The 20,542-nt window shown below is 39.0% G+C and overlaps 1 protein-coding gene across 2 annotated transcripts; it reads left to right on the forward strand.

Annotated features, from left to right (window-relative positions):
• The first annotated feature begins 14,077 nt into the window (after positions 1–14,077).
• otos (otospiralin) lies at positions 14,078–16,383 on the forward strand. 2 transcript variants are annotated; one of them, XM_048542600.2, is made up of 4 exons: positions 14,078–14,256; positions 14,437–14,499; positions 14,744–14,770; positions 15,705–16,383. In XM_048542600.2, exons 2-4 carry the CDS (start codon positions 14,442–14,444, stop codon positions 15,932–15,934), a joined length of 315 nt encoding a protein of 104 aa, XP_048398557.1. In that variant the 5' UTR covers positions 14,078–14,256; positions 14,437–14,441; the 3' UTR covers positions 15,935–16,383. The 2 variants fall into 2 exon arrangements, with proteins under 2 accessions (XP_048398557.1, XP_048398559.1); XM_048542602.2 differs by lacking the exons at positions 14,078–14,256; positions 14,437–14,499; positions 14,744–14,770 and adding an exon at positions 14,805–15,125.
• Positions 16,384–20,542: the final 4,159 nt, after the last annotated feature.

The raw sequence follows: 20,542 nt of genomic DNA on the forward strand, positions 1-20,542 counted from the left end.
TGGGGAAACCAAGCGGAGGCTTGGGGACCGCTTTGCAGAACACCTCCGCTCGGTTCGCAATAAACAACTGCACCTCCCAATCGCAAACCATTTCCACTCCCCCTCCCATTCTTTAGATGACATGTCCATCATGGGGCTCCTGCAGTGCCACAATGATGCCACCCGAAGGTTGCAGGAACAGCAACTCATATTCCGCTTGGGAACCCTGCAGTCCAATGGTATCAATGTGGACTTCACCAGCTTCAAAATCTCCCCTTCCCCCACCGCATCCCAAAACCAGCCCAGTTCATCCCCTCCCCGCAATGCACCACACATACAGCCCAGCTCTTCCCCTCCACCCACTGCATCCCAAAACCAGTCCAACCAGTCTCTGCCTCCCTAACCTATTCTTCCTCTCACCCATCCCTTCCTTCCACCCCAAGCCGCACCTTCATCTCCTACCTACTAACCTCATCCCACCTCCTTGAACTGACCGTCTTCCCTGGACTGACCTATCCCCTCCCTACCTCACCACCTATACTCGCCTCCCCACCTATCTTCTTTTCTCTCCATCTTCGGTCCGCCTCCCCCTCTCTCCCTATTTATCCCAGAACCCTCACCCCATCCCCCTCTCTGATGAAGGGTCTAGGCCCGGAACGTCAGCTTTTGTGCTCCTGAGATGCTGCTGGGCCTGCTGTGTTCATCCAGCCTCACATTTTATTATCTTGAGCTTTTGTGCTCCTGAGATGCTGCTGGGCCTGCTGTGTTCATCCAGCCTCACATTTTATTATCCTGGGTTCTAACTTTACCATTTTCCAGATGTGCAGTCCCTTCCAGACACGAAACGTCAGCTTTCCTCCTCCTCTGTGTGCTCATCTAGCTCTACACCTTGTTATCGCAGATTCTCCAGCATCGGCAGTTCCCACTATCTCTGAAATAATGTGACAAATGCAATTATACAATGCAATCTTTTTTTTGCCGGGTCAAGAAAATGCTGTGTGAAAATGTTTACATTAAAATACCATCCCGCACATGGCGCTGTTGCTAGCTATAAATAAACTTGCTTCACTTGTTGTGGGCGGATTTCAGATTCTATTTTGCACCGATTTATTTGTGATTTTCTGTCTCAAATGTTCACAGGATGCTAACACCGATCCCCACTGCACTGAATATGACGAAGAATGCACACCAAGCCTTCTCCTTTGTTTTGCTGAAAACGGAAGCCCGCACCCGTTTCAGAGACGTGTCTGTTTCCAGCCACTTCCTGCAGAGCGAGTCCACCGCCTAATACTTTACTGTTTCACACATTTTCCATTCGGCGCTTCAAGACACATTGAACAAATCAGTTTTATCAACCCCAGTTGAGGAAAGTGTGTGCGTGTGAGAGAGCCTCGCGCTTCAGTCGCTTCAATAAAAGGCCGTCAGATATATTTATTTTGTACATGAAGGTATAAAATATGTGCAACCGGAGGTAATTTCACTCCGTCGCATTTATTCTTTGTGGCAGATTACGTTCACACCTGCTATCCATTCGTGTCGCCTTTCATAACTTTTAGTTAGATTAAACAATTATGAATGCTAGCACTTAGCGTTGGCAATCTGTCCATGTTATGCTAAATAAGTGTGATACGGAGGTTCAATTTATATTTGGGGAGGATTGGGCCCGTCAAAACAACTTCCCCCAAACCCCGTTTGCTAGGCCTGACACCTTTGAAAAGGCAAGGGAGGTCAAGCTGAGCCCATAACTTCATCTCTAATTACAGAGGGATATTGACAGAGCTCAGTAAGCAATTTACCTGCACTAGCTAGGAAATTAGTAAATATCTCTTGTTTAGCCTCAACAATGTAAAATGACTTTTTTTTGTAAAGCTAGTGATAACCAAGGATTGGTGATCATTCATTTCTGTGGCTCTCTGCCCACTACCTTTCAAGCACCACACTCATGACACAATCATCGAATCCTTGCAATGTGGAAGCAGGCCAATCAGCCCATTGAGTCCACACTCCCCTTCCAAAGATACTTCCCTTTGATCATAGAAAAGAACAGCAAGGACACCATACATTTGTGCCAAATCTTTGGAAGGGCTATCCAGTTAGTTCAATTTTCCTGCTATTTTCTCACAGTCGTGATATTTCCCCAATTGTATAATTCACTGATTCACTTTTTAGAGTTTTTTTAAAATCTGGATGTGTTTCCTCTACCCTTGTTTGCAGTTCATGACAAATCATAACAACTTGCTATGTGAAGAGAAACGCTTCCCTCAGCCTGCTTTTACCTTTGGCTGTTGCCAATCATCTGAAAACTAGGCTCCTGTGTACTGATCCTTCTGCCATTGGAAACAATTTCTCTCTATTTACTCTGTCAAATTGTGAGATTATTTTGAATATCTCTTCTGAGTCCATACTAAATCCTTTCCATGCTCTAAGATCTTAACATCTCTCCTAGTATGTGATATCCAACTTTGAAAGAATACAAAACGGCAATTGCTCGGAAAACTCAGCAGGTCTGGCAGCATCTGTGGAGAGAAAGTAGACTTAACTTTTATGGTTCAGTCACCCTTCTCAGTGCCCCTTCTTTAGAATGATTGAGTTCTGACCTGCTGAGTTTTCCTAGCAGTTTCATTTTTTTGTTTCTGAATTCCAGCATCCGTAGTTCTTCTGGTTTTTTTAGTGGAAATAATATCCCAACAGAGGCCAAACTAATGATGATTTATGATTTAGCATAGTTTAATTGTTTTAGTATTCTGGAAGTCAGGAGAACCTAGAATTGAAACATAATGATATTAATTCATAAATCATTACTTTGGCCTCTGCCAGAGGGCGCTTTTCAAGTTTGTTAGAATGGTCCCAGTAAAGAGGGGTACCAGTTATGAGGGTCCACTAGAGGAACCATTCTCTTTATAGCATTAGTAAAACTGTAACGCCCGCGAATGTTCCTTTTTCCATCCCCCAAACTCTACCACATAGAAGAACAAAACAGCTGGAACACAATCATCTGCAAATTCCCCTCTAACACTTTTGCCATCCTGACTTGAAACTATTCTTTCACTATGATTGTGCTCAGAACGTGGAACTCCTCCAGAACAAGCACAGTGTAGAGTATGTGGATGGCAGTGGCTCAAGATGGCTCAGGTACAATTACAGATGGGTATGATAAAAGTTGTCCTGTCAGTAGTGCTCACATCTCATGTATGGAAAACAAAACAAATTTAAGCATTTCTCATTGCCCACCCATAAAATTATGCTGAACTTCTTGTAAGTACAGCAAACCAGATACCACCAACTACTCCAATAGAAAAGCAACAATAAATACCACACATTTGAACATGGAAAAATAGTTAAACATTTAGTCCTATAGTCCACAGAAACATGCACACATAACTATTGTTTAACTTATCTAATTACTTTGCTTTTAGCAATGTACACATGGAGGTACACTCTAGACCAAGTAACCAGTACCAAAATTTTGAACCATGATGTTCCCAGGAATTCTTTTAATTCAAAAATTCTAAACCAGGCAAAGGAAAATCGACTGAATATAATATATAGAGGCAGTTGCCGCCTCATTCAGAGTGGCCTAACACATTAAGCCACGCACCTGAATAGATCAGTTGCAGAATTTTGGAGAACGTCAAACCAATGCAACATTGAATGTGTAGGTGACTACCACAAAGGCCAAACCTTTGAGATGTGGAGGAACCTGACACAGCAGTAAGGCTTCAATATTAAGAGCATGTAGGAACGACTTAATGCATCGAATGCTTGATAATAACACATCGGTTTCTGCATGAATTCTTGACACTAAATTTATATTGAAATTCTGTTGTCACATCAAAGCACAAACTATTTTGCAACCACTCTAGCTTTGCAACCACTGTAATGCTGTGGTCAAAATAAATTGTAAAAATATGCATGCGTATATGTGCATGCTTTGACAGTGCTTAAACCTGACTACACACTCATACAAGTTCTATTGATTCTGGCTTAGCCTATGACAACAACTTAGAAATTAAAGGCTTTTTGAGTGTAAATGAGTCTCACTGCATTGCCTCTTTGCTGCTTTTATTATGGGAATGAATAACTACAGCATAGAGATGTACAGCACTGATATAGACCCTATGGTTCAAATTGTCTTGCCAACCAGATATTCTTAATTAATCTTAATTTAGAATCCATACAGTGTGGAAACAAGCACTTTGGCCCAACAAGTCCCCACTGACCCTCAGAGCGTCCCACCCAGACTTATCTCCTGACAACCCACCTAATCTAGGCATCCCTGAATATTGCAAGCAATTTAGCATGGTCAATCCACCTAGCCTGCACATCTTCAGACTGTGGGAGAAAACCAGAGCACCCAGAGGAAACCCATGCAGACACAGGGAGAATGTGCAAACTCCACACAGTCACCCGGGGTTGGAATCAAACTTGGGTCCCTGGCTTTGTGAGGCAGCAGTGCTAACCACTGAATCACTGAGCCACCGTGCCACCCAAGAACATGTTCCCTGATTGGGAAATGAACCCAGGCCGCGGTGGTGAGAGCACCAAATCCTAACCACTATTGGCTCATATCCCTCTAAACCCTGCCCATTCATATACTCATCCGGACAAAATTAAGAAATGAAACATAGTTTACAAATCTTGAAATTAAAAGCTAATTGAAAATGAACAGTGAAAATACAAGTGAGGTCATCCAAAGGTCTGCAACCCATACCCTAACTCAGCCATATTCCATTCATATATTACTCTTGATCTTGCTGATCTGCATTGGCTCCTGGTCAAACAACATTTAGATATTAAAGTTCTCATTCTTGTTTTCATGTCCCTCAATGGCCTTGCACATTCCTATCTTTGTTATCTCCAGCTGCATAACTCCATGTGGTATCTACACTTATCTAATTCTAGCTTGTTGAGCATCACCAATATTAATTGTTCTAGAATTACTGACTGTTCTTCAGCTGTCATTTCTTCAGTTCATGAATTTTCTCGCCCCACAGCAACTTGTTATCCAAACTTTGGATCAATTGACCTAACTTCTCCTTATGTGATGCAATGTTATAATTTGATTGATACCATTCCTTTGAAGACTCTTATGATGTTTTATTACATGGCAGGTAGTGTATATAAGTTGATGTGTTTCAGTGATTGCATAAGAATTGGCTTATGTTTCTCATGCTTCACTCAATGCAATAAATATAATGTTTCAGTTCGATCAGCTGTTCTGACAAGGCTCCAATTTTTCAATTATTTGTACTGGTTTCCCCAAATAGATTCAAAATCCATAATTCCTCAGACCTGAATTTGTAATTCAATTTCACTCACCGGGTTCTTCAGGCATTCATTGTAATGGTGAGATAATCATGCAGATTTTGGCATACTGTGTTCAGTTCTGGTCCCCCTGTAATACAAAAAATGTTGTGAAACTTGAAAGGAATTAGAAAGCATTTACAAGGATGTTGCTGGAGGGTTTGAGCTTTAGAGGGGCTGAATAGGCTGCCGCTATTCTCCCTGGACTGAGGGGTGACATTATAGAAGTTACGAGGTACATGGATAGGGTGAAGAGCAAAGGGGCCTAAGGGGCAGGTGTTTCACACAGATGGTGGCGTGTGTACGGAATGAACTTCCAGAGGAAGTGGTGGAGGCTGGTACAGTTATAACATTTAAAGGCATCTGGATGGGCAAATGAATTGACAGTATTTAGAGGGATATGGGCCAAATACTGGCAAATGGGACTAGATTAATTTAGGATACCAGCTCGCCATGGACAAGTTGGACCGATGGTTTCCATGTCGTATATCTCTGTCTCTATGGTCTATTACAAGGCCGAATTTCTAGTCTATATAAGCAATGCAAGTTTCTACTGGGTCAACCTAGCTTACATTTACCCTTCAGATCAGATTTTTGAGTTTAGCTCTGCAGGAAGGGAATTCAATCTGTTTTGTACCTTTGTAATAATTATTTGAATTGCTGCGAATGAATGTCCCGAAAATACAGAAATTAAACAAAAATTAGGAAGACTGCTGAGTCAATCCTGTTCACTCATCCAGAAAGAGTCTGTCAAGCCCCCATCAAGACCTTTACCTACTTTCATTGATTCCAAGACTTTTACTTCCATTATCATATGAAGATATTTAAATCATATCTTCATCATTATTTGTGCAAAAGAAAACATTTGGCAACAGTTCCCACTTCCCTGTTCTAATCTGAACCTAAACCATATTGGATGAAGCAATAGAAATGAAAGTCAACAACCATACAAGTAGCACAATACCATCAATGTATGTTCATATGGTACCCTTAAAGAAATGTAATATCTCAAGACACTTCACAGGACCATTATACATATCAGAATATGAGATCAAGCTACAAAAGAAGAAATTAAGTTGGGTAATCAAAAGCTTGGTCATCAAGTAGATTTTAGGGATCGTTTTGAAAGAGGAAATGGGATAGATAGGCATAATCATACATAGAGAGGATTCTAGCATTTAGGACCTGGGCATTTGGAAGTATCCCATCAATGATGTACCAGTTAATATTGGTGATGCTCAAGAAGCCAGACTTGGAGGAGCACAGATATCTTACAGCATTGTGGACTTGGAGGATGTTGTTTGTTGGCTCCTTTAGCTTTGGAAAGATTACAGAGTTATTGGTATGTTGAAACATCAACAGGTTTATTGAATCTTAACGTACTCTACATGATTGGGTCTTACAGTACAGAAGCCTGAATATTCCTCAACAATGTCATGATAATGGTTTGGAATTCCAAAATACTGTGGAAACTTTTAACCTCTGATTCTAAAATATGTTTTTTTAAAAAAAGATTGTAATAGACAAGTAGAGGCTGTGGATTTGTATTTAGTGCAGTCTAGCAAAATCTTGTTTGGGATTCATGGAATATTGTACCTGTAAAGAGTCAGGGAAGCTTCAATCGGAGAAAGAACTAGTAGGAAGAAATAATGAGGAGGGGCTGTCTATCTCACTCTCTCTGTAGAAAGTAACCCTTTGCAGACAATTTTTATTTTGTGCCCTTCTAGGGATATACAAATAAAGGGTTCAAATCTGACTGCAACTCTGGTCTGTGTACACTTGCCGAGGAAAGTATGCTTGTGAACGAAGGTGTGCGGGAACTAAGAAATCTATGCATACTAGCCTAGGTTCAGGCAGTTGTGTGTTCCGATGTTCATTGTTGAAGAGCCACTCATTCATTATTGAATGAATGTTACTTTCAAGGTTGTAATGAACTGCTGCCAGTGGAAAAACTAATCTGTTTCATAATCTCTGCATTATCCGTGTGTTCAAATCTCACTGTTACATTTCTGGCCTAATCGGCGGGACGCAACAGCACAGGCATCAAATCATGCCAATAAGGTTGACGTGGGATGTGAGCAAAAATAGCTGGGCCAGCATTTATTGCTCATCCCTCATTACTCTTGAGAGGATGGCAGTGAACTGCCTTGTTGAACTACTGCAGTCCATTTAGTGCAGGTAAGCCTACAATGCTGCTAGGGAAACAATTCCAAGAGTTTGACCCAGTGGCACTGAAGATATAACAGCATGTTTCCAAGTTTGCATGGTGTTGAGGCTTGGAGGGGAGCTTGAAGGTGATAGTGTTCTCAGACTCTTGCTGTGATTTGTGATCTGATTGATGCCATTTCACTCATCTGGATCAGAGCACTTGACCTCTTCCATCTGTCCACAAACATCCTTTTCATTGTCTGGGGTTTCTGGTAATTCATGACCTGATTGAAAATCACATTTAAGTGAGGATGTGGTTTTGGGTTGAACATATTAAGAGCCATCCAGGCATCCTTGTAAGGCATGCATGGTGACTGCTATGAATAGCACATTACAAGGTCAGCAAAAGGTATTCAGAAGTCTTTGACCTTGATCTGTGCACTCATGCTGTATCAGCCTGTACAGGACCCCAGAACTGTTCAAGCACCAGGGAATTGGGTTTGATCTTCTACCTTCCCCAAAACCATCACTGCTTTTGAAGACTCATACCAACTGTCTCCCACTGGTTGATATTAGGCCTGGCTAGGACTTCATGTGTCACGTGCAACAGAGTTCCCATTTGGTGTAACTCTAGCCGCTATGGTATAACTGAATCACAAAACTGTTTAGTTGATGGTCACTGTATGCTATGTGTAGTTGTCAGAACAGCAAACAGGAGGAAAGAGTGTCTTTGGTAGAAAGAGGCCTCTAGGGTAGAAGAATCAGACAGAAAAGGATTCCCACAACTAGATACAAATCATTAGATGCTGGAGCAGATGTAGGCCATTCATCACATCATGTCTGCTCTTCCAATCAATGAGATTATGGCTAATTGGATGACCTTCAACTTCACTTTCTGCTTTTTCCCTATAACTTTTGATTGGCATTATTCCCTGTAAATATAGTGTATTCCATGCTTAACCTTGATTTTTCTTCATGTTTGTAATGACCGGTGATGCCAGTGGAATAAAGAATCCCTGCTTTATGATCTTCAGGCAGTTCACGTACTCAAAATTCATGTTTCAAGCAGTTGCTATGTGTATAAATTTGTACCCTGGAGAAAGGGCAATGTTCTGCAGAATGAGAGATGAGAGATCAGAGATAATGGGAACTGCAGATGCTGGAGAATCCGAGATAACAAAGTGTGGAGCTGAATGAACACAGCAGGCCAAGCAGCATCTCAGGATCACAAAAGCTGACATTTTGAGCCTAGGCCCTTCCTCAGGGTCTAGGCCCGAAAGATCAGCTTTTGTGCTCCTGAGATGCTGCTTGGCTTGCTGTGTTCATCCAGCTCCAAACTTTGTTATCTATGTTCTGGAGAATGTCTGATTACTAAGACACTTTGAATGAAAGGAACAAAGGGAAGAGGTTTGAGGTTAGATTTCTATCTGGGATATGACTAGTTCAGTAATGATATCGATTGGAATGAAAATGTACTGCATCATCTGTCCATTCTGTAAGATTACTAATGTTTGCCTGTAATTTGTGTGGTCTTTCTCAGTAGCAACACTGGAACACAGGAGCACAGAACCTAGGAAAAGGAGTAGGCCATTTGACTCTATGAACCTGCTCCACCATTTAATAAGATCACGACAGATTGCCTTGTGGTCTTGACTCCAACTTCCAGTCTGCCCCCCAAAACATTTTCCGTGCCTCAGAATTCAATCTAAATCAATTTGGAAAATTTAGCAACTCAAACTCCTCTGCTTCCTGGGGAAGAGTATTCCACAGACTAACTACCCTCCGAGAGAAAAAGAAAGCATCATCTCTGACCTTTAGTTTTTTTATACTGAGTTCACCAGATTCAGTCTCTCCCACAAGGGTTCAAACCTCCTGGTCCATCCTAATAAGTCACCTCAGGATCTTTTACATTTCAATAAAATCCGTTCCCTATCCTTCAAATTCCAATGGATTTAGGCCTAATCTGATGTGAACCCTCTTTATCACATAAGTCCTTCATACCCATGAAATGAGTTAAGTGAGCCTTCTCTAAACAGCATCCAACCAAGCCAAATCCTTTTCAAACAATGCCATGAATGTGTAGTTAAATATTGTATATTTTATAAAGAAGGTTAATTTGACGTTATATAATAGACTCAACACATAAAAATGGCTGCCAGAAGTTATATGCCTGATTCTTGTTCATTTATCGCAACCAGCCAAAAAGCAGGCAGACTGGCTTGATATCTCAACAGTAGCCACAAAGAGATCCATCTGAAACTCAATTACACCGTTTTTAAGATGTCAAAATCCAAAACTTCTGAGCCAAGCAAGGTACTGGACAGAACAGGGAATTCAGCATAACTGACACTGCTATGTGGGACCACAATTTGTTAGCACTTAAGCAGCCATCTTAGGTGTGAAGTTCATCAAAGGTGAAACACCATTTTATAATTAGAACTTCCCTGAAGATCACTGGTAGGCAACATCAAAGGAGAAGAGAATTCTCAACTAAAAAGAAAGGGCTGAAAAAGCACAGATAATCTGCAAATATGCTAACCACAGAATTAGTGAGAAACCAGAAACTTTCTCTCTCTCTTTTAAAGCCTATACGTCTGGGAAAATATCAGCTATTCAAATACAGAAACAAAAGCAGTTACTGGCTTCAAGGATTAATCTCTTCATTTCAGCAAGAACAAACTCAAACAACAAGCCTGAACAACACATGACAGAAAATTATTTATTCAGAGATAGTAGGAACTGCCGATGCCGAAGAATCTGAGATAACAAGGTGTAGAGCTGGATGAACACAGCAGGCCAAGCAGCATCAGAGGAGCTGGAAAGCTGATGTTTCGGATCTGGACCCTTCTTCAGAAATTCTTAATTTTGATTTCTGAAGAAGGGCCCAGACCAGAAACGTCAGCCTTCCTGCTCCCCTGATGCTGCTTGGCCTGCTGTGTTCATCCAGCTCTACACCTTGTTATCACGGAAATTTATTGGACCTTTTACCTTGTAAGTTTTCCTTTGTCTTATCCGAATTTGTTTAAATCAGTCTCTGTAATTTTTATTTACTAAATATTTTTCTTTGTTTTTAAGGAGTCTTCAGCAATAACTTGTAATGAAGCAACATTTAACCTGTTTAAACAAACTGCTTGTCTACTTTAGCTTAAATCTCACAAAGTAAAAAAGGGGGATAAATTAGTTTTACTAAATCACAGTACATTGGCCAAACAGTGGATATGTCTGACAACTGGAACTTCATGTACGAGAGGGGATGGCAAGCCGAAGCCAAAATTCAAACAAAAGTTAAGATTTACTCCACTGCGAAGCAAGCTGAATTTGATTTGCAATTAACATGGAAGTGGAAGTAAAGTATCAGAATCAACCTGTTTAAAAGCCAAACTAGATTTACAATGATGAGATCTTGTTTTGTATACGTATTAATAATAGTGAGATGGTGACTTTTGATGATCAAGACCTTACCAATCATAACAACACAAGAACTAGGAGCAGCAGTCAACTATTTGATCCACTTATGTCTGCCCACTGTTCTAAAAGATCAAAGCTAATCTGGCCCTGAACTCAACTCCTCTTTAAAACCAGTTCCTCATAGACCTTGATAATAAAATGTGAGGCTGGATGAACACAGCAGGCCCAGCAGCATCTCAGGAGCATCATAGACCTTAACTCCTTGATACTTCAAAAATCTATCTCTTTAAATAATATCATATCCGGCCTGCATAACTCTCTGGGGTGGAAAATTCCAGATATTCATTACCCTCTGGGAGAGGAAATTTCTTTGCGTCTCAGTTTTAAAAGAATTTCCCCTTTTTCTTTAATTGGTACAAGTTCAAAATTCCTCACTAGTGGAAACATCTTCTTAACATCACCCTGTTAAAATATTGCCTGTTCTATAAGATCATCCCTCATTCTCCTAAATTTGAATGAATAAAGGCCCAACCCATGTAATTGTTTTTGACAAGCTTACACCCTTGATCCCAGAAATCAGCCTAATCAAGCTCCTTTGAGCAGCCTTCAATGGCAATATATGAGAGGCATAGATAGAGTGGATAGTCAGAGAGTTATTTCCAGGGCATAATTTTGAGGTGATTAGAGGAAGGCATAGGGGAGATATCTGAGGTAGGTTCTTTACACAGAAAGTGGTGGGCATGTGGAGTGTGCTGCTGGCCTTGGTAGTGGAGTCAGATACTTTAGAGAAGTTTAAGTGACTCTTTGATAGGCACATGGATAATAAAATGTAAGATATGCAGGGTAGTTTGACCTTAGTAGGATAATAGGTTGGCACAACATTGTGGGCCGAAGGGCCTGTACTCTGTGTACTGTTCTATGATCTATGATCTTAAACATGGGAGCCAAATTGCACATGGTGTTCTAGGTGCAGCCTCACTATATCCTGTACAGTTGGGACTATTCCTATTTTTAAATTCCAACTTTCTTAATGACTAGCTTCACCCGCATGTTAACTTTTTATGTTTCACGAACAGAAACAGCCAGGTCCTCCTGTACAAAACTTTTTTGGAGTCTCTCTCTCCATTCAAGTATTTGCCTTTTGTTTCTTCCTACCAAAATGCATGACCTCACACAAGCCTGAATTAACCCCTATCTACAAAGTTTTTGCCCACTCACTCAAACTATCTATATCCCTTTGCAGATTCTTTACATCCCCATCACAACATGCCCTCCCACCTGTTTTTATTATCATAGGCCAATTTGGATCCATTACTCTTCTCACTCCTCTAAGTTGTTAATATAAATAGTAAATAATTGAGGTCCTCGGACTGAATCTTGCGACACTTTACTAGTTTTGCCTTTCTGATCTGAAAAAGACTCATCAAGCCCAACTCTCTGCTTTCACTGAGCTAACCAATCCTCGATCCATGTTAAAACATTATTCTCAATGTCATGAATTGCTAGGTTGTGCAAGTCCTTTTAGATGCTACCTCATTGACTGCCTTCTGGAAGCCCAAATGTACTACACCTATGAGTTCTGACTTATCAACACTGCTGGTTAAATCCTCAAAGAACTCTAGCAAATTTGTCAAACATGATTTCACTTTCACAAAGCTATATTGAATCTGTTTGATTGCAGTAAGCTTGTCTCAATGCCCTGTTATTCCTTCCTTTAAATATTCCAGCGTTTATCCTAATGATGGATGTTAGGCTAACTGACCATTGATTTGGGAGCATTCAAGTTGGTAGAAGTTATAGTCCTTAGATATGAACCGTTTAAATCATTGCTATAAAAGTAGGTCTTCAAATCCCAAACAAAACAGACAGACAGGGATTCTTGTGAATGCTGGCTGAACACTTTGAGTTCAACCCACTGTCAGACCAGACGACAGAAATTGAATCAAAACCTGGCCTGGTTATTTCAGCTCAGTTGGACCTGGAAAATTTAGAGACAGTGTTGGAGTTTAAAACCAGAGAAAAAGAGATAGAAACACCAATTCAGAGAGAAGAAAGATTAGCCAGAGAACAAGCTAGACAGAGATGTGGAGTTTCAGCAACAAAGGCTGGAGTTAGAACTACACATGCAGAGAGATAAAGAACAAAAACACTTTGAAGCTGCTAGGAAACATCTCACTGCCTAATTGTAACTCAAATCCCAGTAACCCCAAAATATGTCTCAAATTTTGAAGTTTTCCAAATTCTCCAAAGTTGTTCATAGAGGTTTATAAAAGCATGAAGGGCATGGATAACATGAATGGTGAAGCTCATTTTCCCAGGGTAGGGGGGTCCTAACCTAGAGGGCATAGGTTTAAGGTCTGGGGGGAAAGATTATAAAAGGAACCTAAGGGGCAACTTTTTCATGCTGAGAGTAGAACATGTATGGAATAAACTGCCAGATTTAGTGGTGGAGGCTAAAAGGCACCTGATTGAGTGCACAAATAGGAGGGTTTAAAAGGATATGGATCAAATGCTGGCAAATGGAACTAGATTAATTTAGGATATCTGGTTGGCATGGACGGGTAAGGATCTGTTACCATGCCATCCAACTCTATAAATCTGAGGGATAGAGATAGAATTCTTTGAAATAACTCCACAGAGGCTGGTATCCTATCACCAGGTCACCATTTACTTACATGTGGAAAGTCCTTGACATTGATCTAGCTACCTCAGAGCCAGCTCTCGGAGTGACAGGATGTTTTTATCTGTCTGCCAGAGCTGCCTGATTGGACCGGATTAACAGCCCCAATCAGGGAACTCATATTCTATGAAGATCATCTGGCTAATGTCATTCCAATCACTAAGTCCTTCTTTACCGTTTTCTGCAAAGAAACATTTATGCGAGAAGCTATGAGCCTGCCAGTTAACAGTAAAAGGCCAAGACATTTGTTCTTGCCTATTTCTGATCTGACTGCTGATAACAAACAGATTAAGGAGGTATGCCTTAGTGTGTGGCATCTCATGCCAGAAGCAAATTGTCAGCAATTTCAAGTTTCATGTTTAAAGTGTAAATGTACATGAACAATTCTAACTAATGAGGAATACTCTGAGATGCCCTTCTCCAGTAAAACCAGTGCCATTAAAGTTTGATTTATTCTTCTATGTGTACCTTTTCTGCTTAAACTTAAGAGGGCGCCATTGGATTTAAAAAAAAACAAACTGGTCAGTTCATAAATTGAAACAGATCTGAATTTGTTCATAGAAAGGGCACATTGTAAAAATCTTCAAGGAAGAGAAGTGACGTTTTTTTTCTTGTCAATTTAGGCCAAGCCAATTTAAACATTTTGTCCCAAAGCTAGCCAGGAGCGCATTCAAAGTCCGAAGCTCAATTTTATTTTGAAGCCTTTCTTTCAATCACTGCAGTCCCTTAAAAGATATGTAAGTATCGAGATTCTATTTAGAAATCTTTAAGTATAAATTGAACCATTGATCTATAAATAAAATGAAATTTAGTTTAAAACTTTCAAATTTATTTGCAAAGCACATAAATGGTTTAATTTGTAATCACTGCTAAATATTTGAATAAGATGGGACTGATTAGATGTTTTTTTTCATTAGTTAAAATGAAGTGCATTGTCTGTATTGGGCTATTTATATTTCTCGTCCTGAACATCCTGACTGGTAAGTTTCGCAAAAACTAGTTGTGAAACATTTTAAAGCTTCAAAATTGCTATGAGTTCTAAAAACTAATGTTGACATTTTAAAATATTTTAAGGTGATTCTAATTTTGTTCAGTAACCTAGATGAATGTTTAAAATGCCATGTTGGCAGTGCTCAAATGAAGTGTTTTATTTCAGAGCTATGAAAAGCCCTTTGTGAGTTGTGTGGCTGAATTCTGATCATGTCTCCATTTATTTATTTGCAGATGCCAGTGTAATCCGACAGTCAGATGGTAAAAAAAGAGACATTTTATATATACTATATACATTTTGTTTTATTCCAGTGATTTTTTAATTGTATATAACCTTGCTATAATCACCCCAGCATAGAAATGTAGTTTGGATTTGAAACCCATGGATTATTTAAGTGTCATCTCAGGTAGAAAGTAGAGGTTAGAGAAGAAAAACAGGAATAAGATTCACATCCAAAAGAGGCAAGTTGACGATCCTTTAGATTTAGAGGAAAAATAAATTATTTACACCTCAGAAGAAAGCTTAAAGCATAACAAGGTGAATACAAACAGGCATCTGTATTGCAAATAGCTTGAATGACTGCATGGGCAGCGGAAAGCTGGCAGGTAATAAAAGGTTAGTTGAAATAAAATGTCAAATACATTTTCTGTGGCAACTCTTATAAAATACTTACAATGCTCTGTATGGATCACACAGTTTAAATATAATTATAGGGCAATGTATGATTTTCATTAAGTCCTGAATTATTTGGACATAATACTGTGAATTTTCAAAGCTAAGGATATATATGGGTAACAAAAGTGGTGATATTGCTTTGATATTAGAATGTGTAGTATTTGTGCTTATTTACTGATAATCAGGATATGACACGCATTTATAGATTATTTATATTCACAGATGATTTAGGTATCAATATACCTGTTTTAGATTTCTAGTATTATTTCAATGTATCTGCAGTGCAGCTAAAGTATTTTTATGATGAGTATCAGTACTATAATGAAAGTATATTGATATTGTAGGGTGCCCGTATTATATTAATATACAGAAGTCAATTTATGTGGAATATATTTGAATTGGCAATTATGTAGCATACGACAGCCGGGTTGCCAATATTATCAAATTGTTTTTTACTGATAAACGCATTGTATTCTCATGTCAGAAGCATCTATTTGTGGATTTTCCCTCCGTATATAGCTCACCATGTGGAAAAACGAAGCCCACCTTATTGGCCTTACTCCACCACTGATTTCTGGCGATATGTAGAGTATTTCCGAAGCATTGGAGACTATGAAAGGATCCAGCAACTGGCACACACTTTCTTTGCTCATTTTCCTATAGGGAATACTATGGGCTACGACACTCCTGAGCAACAAGAAGTACAAAAAGAAGTACAAGTCGAGATTGCAAAGGAAGCACATGAATAGGGAAAAAAAGATACGATGAGTGGGTACCATTTGGTTTAACATGTAAACAAGTAGAATTACAGTGAACTGCATTGTTACTGAATTATTGTAACATTATAATCTGCTCTCTCTGTCTGTTGCATCTAAATAGGGATTAATTATGTGATTCCTTTTATATAGTCCCATTCCAGAATTTGCTTGCATTGTATTAAAAGCTTCTCTTAATTTATGCATCCTCATTCTAGTTTGGAAAGAAATGGTTTGTTTTAGTTTTTGTCACATTAAATTGTAATGTTTTAATGTATGTGATGGGGAGGAGAGATTGTTGTAATCGTTGGTCATTTATATGGATTGTTCAAATGGGCCTAATTTCTTTTTAAACATGCAATGTCATAAATTCAGAGTTTACTGTGCATAGGCTGATTTATGTCTACATGACTAGATGAATTAAAACACAAGTGCCAATTGAATTGGAGTATAATTATGCAATTTATTGTATTGAGAATACCATCAGTTGGATAAGCATATGGACATACATGGAATAGTGTAGGTTAGACGGGCTTCAGATTGGTATGACAGGTCGACACAACATCGAGGGCCGAAGGGCCTGTACTGTGCTGTAATGTTCTATGTTCTATATGTTCTATGTTCAATTCTCTAATTTCTTCATTTTAAATAGAAGGATGGCTCCCTTGAATTACATAGAGTGGGTTTTGATTTGCTACAGAACTACATTTGGGATTTGGTGACATTGGAACCACAATATACATATATTAAAGTATCTGTACGTGAAACATGTGAAAACTAAATGCCCTCAATTCTTGATATCTATTCACCAACCATTGTACAATTTAGTTGGATAATCTTCCCACAATGTCATGCTATTAAAAACATCTTTGTTTCAATATATACACATTCCAACTTCTAGTTGTCTAAATTTTAAGATTATTCTGCTGAACTGTGAATCCAGTGCAAAACCCTGCAATGATGCTCTTCATTGTGAAACTTCCCAAATTTATAGTGACCTAAAACTGTCAGATGATATGCGCAAGACATTTTTATCCCATTCCTAGTAAGTACCTTATTTACAGTTTATATCTTGGTATTCCCGGTCACTGTTTTTATGTTTCTTCCCATAGATTCCCAGAAATAGTAAGTTTTCTAAATGTCCTAAACTACCCTATCTATTATAAATAAATAAAACCTAAAGGGAATTTCTTTTAGAATCTGACCACTATAACGTATCATGGGAAGATACACGATAACAGTGACTGTGAATGCCAACATATAAATTGTAGATAGGGAACTAACCTAGGAGCAGAAAAAAGAATGCCTGTGCACACATCATTTGGCAGTATTAGGTTAGTATGAATTTAGGAAATTGTGCAATAAACAGTGCCATTATTATATATTATTGTTATTATTATTAAAGACTCTTAGAACAGGGCCTCAGAATGGAAATTATTAACAGGTACTTCACTACTTACTACGCTGACCCCGTCCAATATTTTTTTTAGATTAGATTTCCTACAGTGTGGAAACAGGCCCTTCGGCCCATATTCATGTACTCATATTGTAAACCAGCTTTGCACAAATGTTTTGTTGACTTTGATAGAAGATGAAAATGGAAAAATGGAGTTTAAACCCTGGCTCATCCTCGAGGACAGAGACATTTCTGCTACACAATACACTGTGATATTACAAACAGGCATTCGACGAGTACCAAATAACATCAACACTTTGGGTCTTTCACAGGTCTTGTCTGCAGCAATTCCTTGGGACTGTGAGTAATAGTGCCACAATCAGAGCAATGCGCAGATTTGCTGAGTCTCTCTGTGACCCACTTGATATCGGGACCCACAACAGGGAGAATTTCTACCCATCTCTGCCAAGGCTAGTAGCAGAGGAAAAGGCAGGGTCAGAAATAGCAACATGGGAACTCTTAGCCTGGGACTAGCTCAGGGGAAGATTGCCAAGTGAGAAGTAATGTTCCAGCTCAGCCAAGCCTCCTTGTGATTCCCAGCGCAGTGGCTTGAAGGTAAAAGAAGGTCTGTAATTATTAATGCATCATCCCCTTAGAAACTAAGTCACTGGGACACCCATACATCCAACTGAGAGAAGGTGATACTTTCCCAGCTTTTTCCTGGAATTGTGAGACTTAATAGTCATCTTGAGTAATCTGAGTAAATGAACAAAGTAATCCAAATGGGTAACCACCTCCTGAATCTATGCAATACACAGATTTCTGATGCTGCAGGGTCGGTGCACTAAATGATCAGGCACCTATTAATAATTTCCTTTCTGAGGCCCTGTTTGAAGAATTTATTTCACAGGCATCAACTGAAGCATCTTTAACGGTTTAAAACTACAACTTGCAAACCTTTTCCAGGAAAGCTTTATAAATTTTACGCTTATCGAAATGATGAGCAGCAGCGATGAGGCATAAAGCATTTTCAGATAAGCAAAGTATTCATTCTTGCTATGATTTTTAACAGAATTGCATAGGATGACCAGGTTTTCAAAGTGTAAAGAAATTCACTAAGTTATCACAGCAATTAGTATGTTAGGATTAAAGCAGAATCTAAACAACATGGAAATTTCAAACTTTGTCAGAACTCAGTTCTTCTTTAGTATTGCTCACAGACTGAAGTGTGAAATGGTCATACAATCATTGCCAGCCACACACGTATAAGCTTATTTTCATTCCAAATTAGATATCTTGTAAAAGGGGCTACTATGATCTGCAAGAACCCTGTGCTATAAGATTTGAACAGCACACAAAGGCAACAGCTATCAAAACAAAAACAATTTCTTTTTAAGAAAGGTGAATAATTACAGATTGACAGACACTGATAAGCCATCTTGGTAGTCAGAAGAAAAGGATCAATTTCTAAGTTGAATTTCCATTAAAGATTGAGTCACTGGGACTCCATATAATTAAGAAATCATATTGGATTATGAATATAATCTTTGTCATTTGTATTAGTTTGAATATTCAGTTCTTTCCTTTTACATGTAAGTTTAAAGTAGAACTGTCATGTATAAAAGTCTTTAATTACTATACAATCCGGGATATAGTATGAATTCATACAATGTAATCCAGAATTGATTCTTATAATAACTAGTAATAAGTGAATATTAAAATGTTGTAATCTCATTTTTAAACCTTCATGAACCAACACACAGAATCCTGGAATTATTTAAATAGATTAACTTAGGTTAATTCTAAGTTAATTCAGACAAGCTGTTTCTGTGATAATATACCTGTAGGTATGTTCTATCCTGAGATAATTTTTGTAATCTAGAAATTCCTGGGGAAGGACACTTCATTATGTGTCTAGTCTGTAACTAGTATCAATGATAAAAATCGTTTCATATTCTGAAATTTCTTTTCATTGACGTTTAGGTTAAAAATAAGTTTGACTGAGTAATTTTAACTTGCTCGTGAATATAGGCAGAAGAACCATTGGCAAAAGAAACTTCAGTCTCGGCCATATTTCTTCTCACTGCTACTCTTTTATTCCACAGTCCCCCATGATCTATCCTACGTCCACTCCTCTTCCTCAACTCCATATTGTCCATTGGAACTATTAACTGCAGACATGGCATCATCATTCATGTGTATGCTAAAGGCACACAGCTCTGCTGCTCCCCAGCCTATATCAATCCTTCCAATTCCTCTTTGCTGACAGATGGCTGGTCTGACATTCAACATTTGGTGAGCAGTAAATTCCTTCAGTACCTCAACATATCCTTGATTCTTCTCACCACTGATTGCGAGCAAGGATGTACCTATTTATACATCAGAACCTGAGTTAGTGAGCCTGTGGAGGTAACGTGGCTGAGTTACATTGCACAGTTGCATAGCAGTGTTTCGTTTTAGCTGATGATCTGTGGGATCTTGCTGTCTGGATGGCCAGCATCAATCACTCTTTCACTTTGAGAAAGGCAGCAATGTGGTGATCTTGGTCATCCAGTTTTCATTAATTGACAACCATGTCTTCAAATGTGCACCTAGCACCCAAAATCAGATGGAAGAAATATGAATGGTTGCGAAATTCAACGTTTACTGGATGCTGTATTAAAACACACCTTCAATCTCAATGTTTCTTTTTCTCAGCCCTGGAAAAACAAAATGCACAGTTAGAGGCCAGAGAAAACTGCTGAGCATGTCTCAATCCAGAAGGAAGCATTCAGTCCTTGGCCAGGGTTGATGTACATTAGATGTGAAAGGGGATGACAAATTTCATAACAGATTTCTGCATCTTTTGCCTTGCCTCATGTCCAGAAAATCTACACACCCAAAATGGAATGCTGAGGAAAATCAGGCCCATATACTTTCATAAGGTGCTACAGATTTCCCACTTGACTGTAGAAGTTGTACTTTTAATGTTTTTTCTCATCACTGCTCCTTTACACATTTAACTGTGTGGCTACCTCAGCCACTAACATTCATTCAATCCCATGGTAATGGAACAGCAATGTTTGGGCTGAAGAATTTGAGATCGTGAGATGGCAAGACAGAAAGCCAGATTTTCCTCCACTGACCCTTAGTTCTGGCATTGATAGTTTTAACTAAGCCCTAAGAATACAAGAACATTTTTGGCACAGTTTCAAGCTCACATAAGG

Source organism: Stegostoma tigrinum, chromosome 14 (assembly GCF_030684315.1).
Source record: "Stegostoma tigrinum isolate sSteTig4 chromosome 14, sSteTig4.hap1, whole genome shotgun sequence".
Lineage (NCBI taxonomy): Eukaryota > Metazoa > Chordata > Chondrichthyes > Orectolobiformes > Stegostomatidae > Stegostoma > Stegostoma tigrinum.

Excerpts from the sequence above, each read along its gene's own strand:
- otos (XM_048542600.2), top strand. The coding sequence starts at position 14,442 with ATGAAGTGCATTGTCTGTATTGGGCTATTTATATTTCTCGTCCTGAAC. Across the intron at positions 14,500-14,743 it reads CGTCCTGAACATCCTGACTG|ATGCCAGTGTAATCCGACAG; the intron begins GTAAGTTTCGCA and ends ATTTATTTGCAG. Across the intron at positions 14,771-15,704 it reads TGTAATCCGACAGTCAGATG|CTCACCATGTGGAAAAACGA; the intron begins GTAAAAAAAGAG and ends CTCCGTATATAG.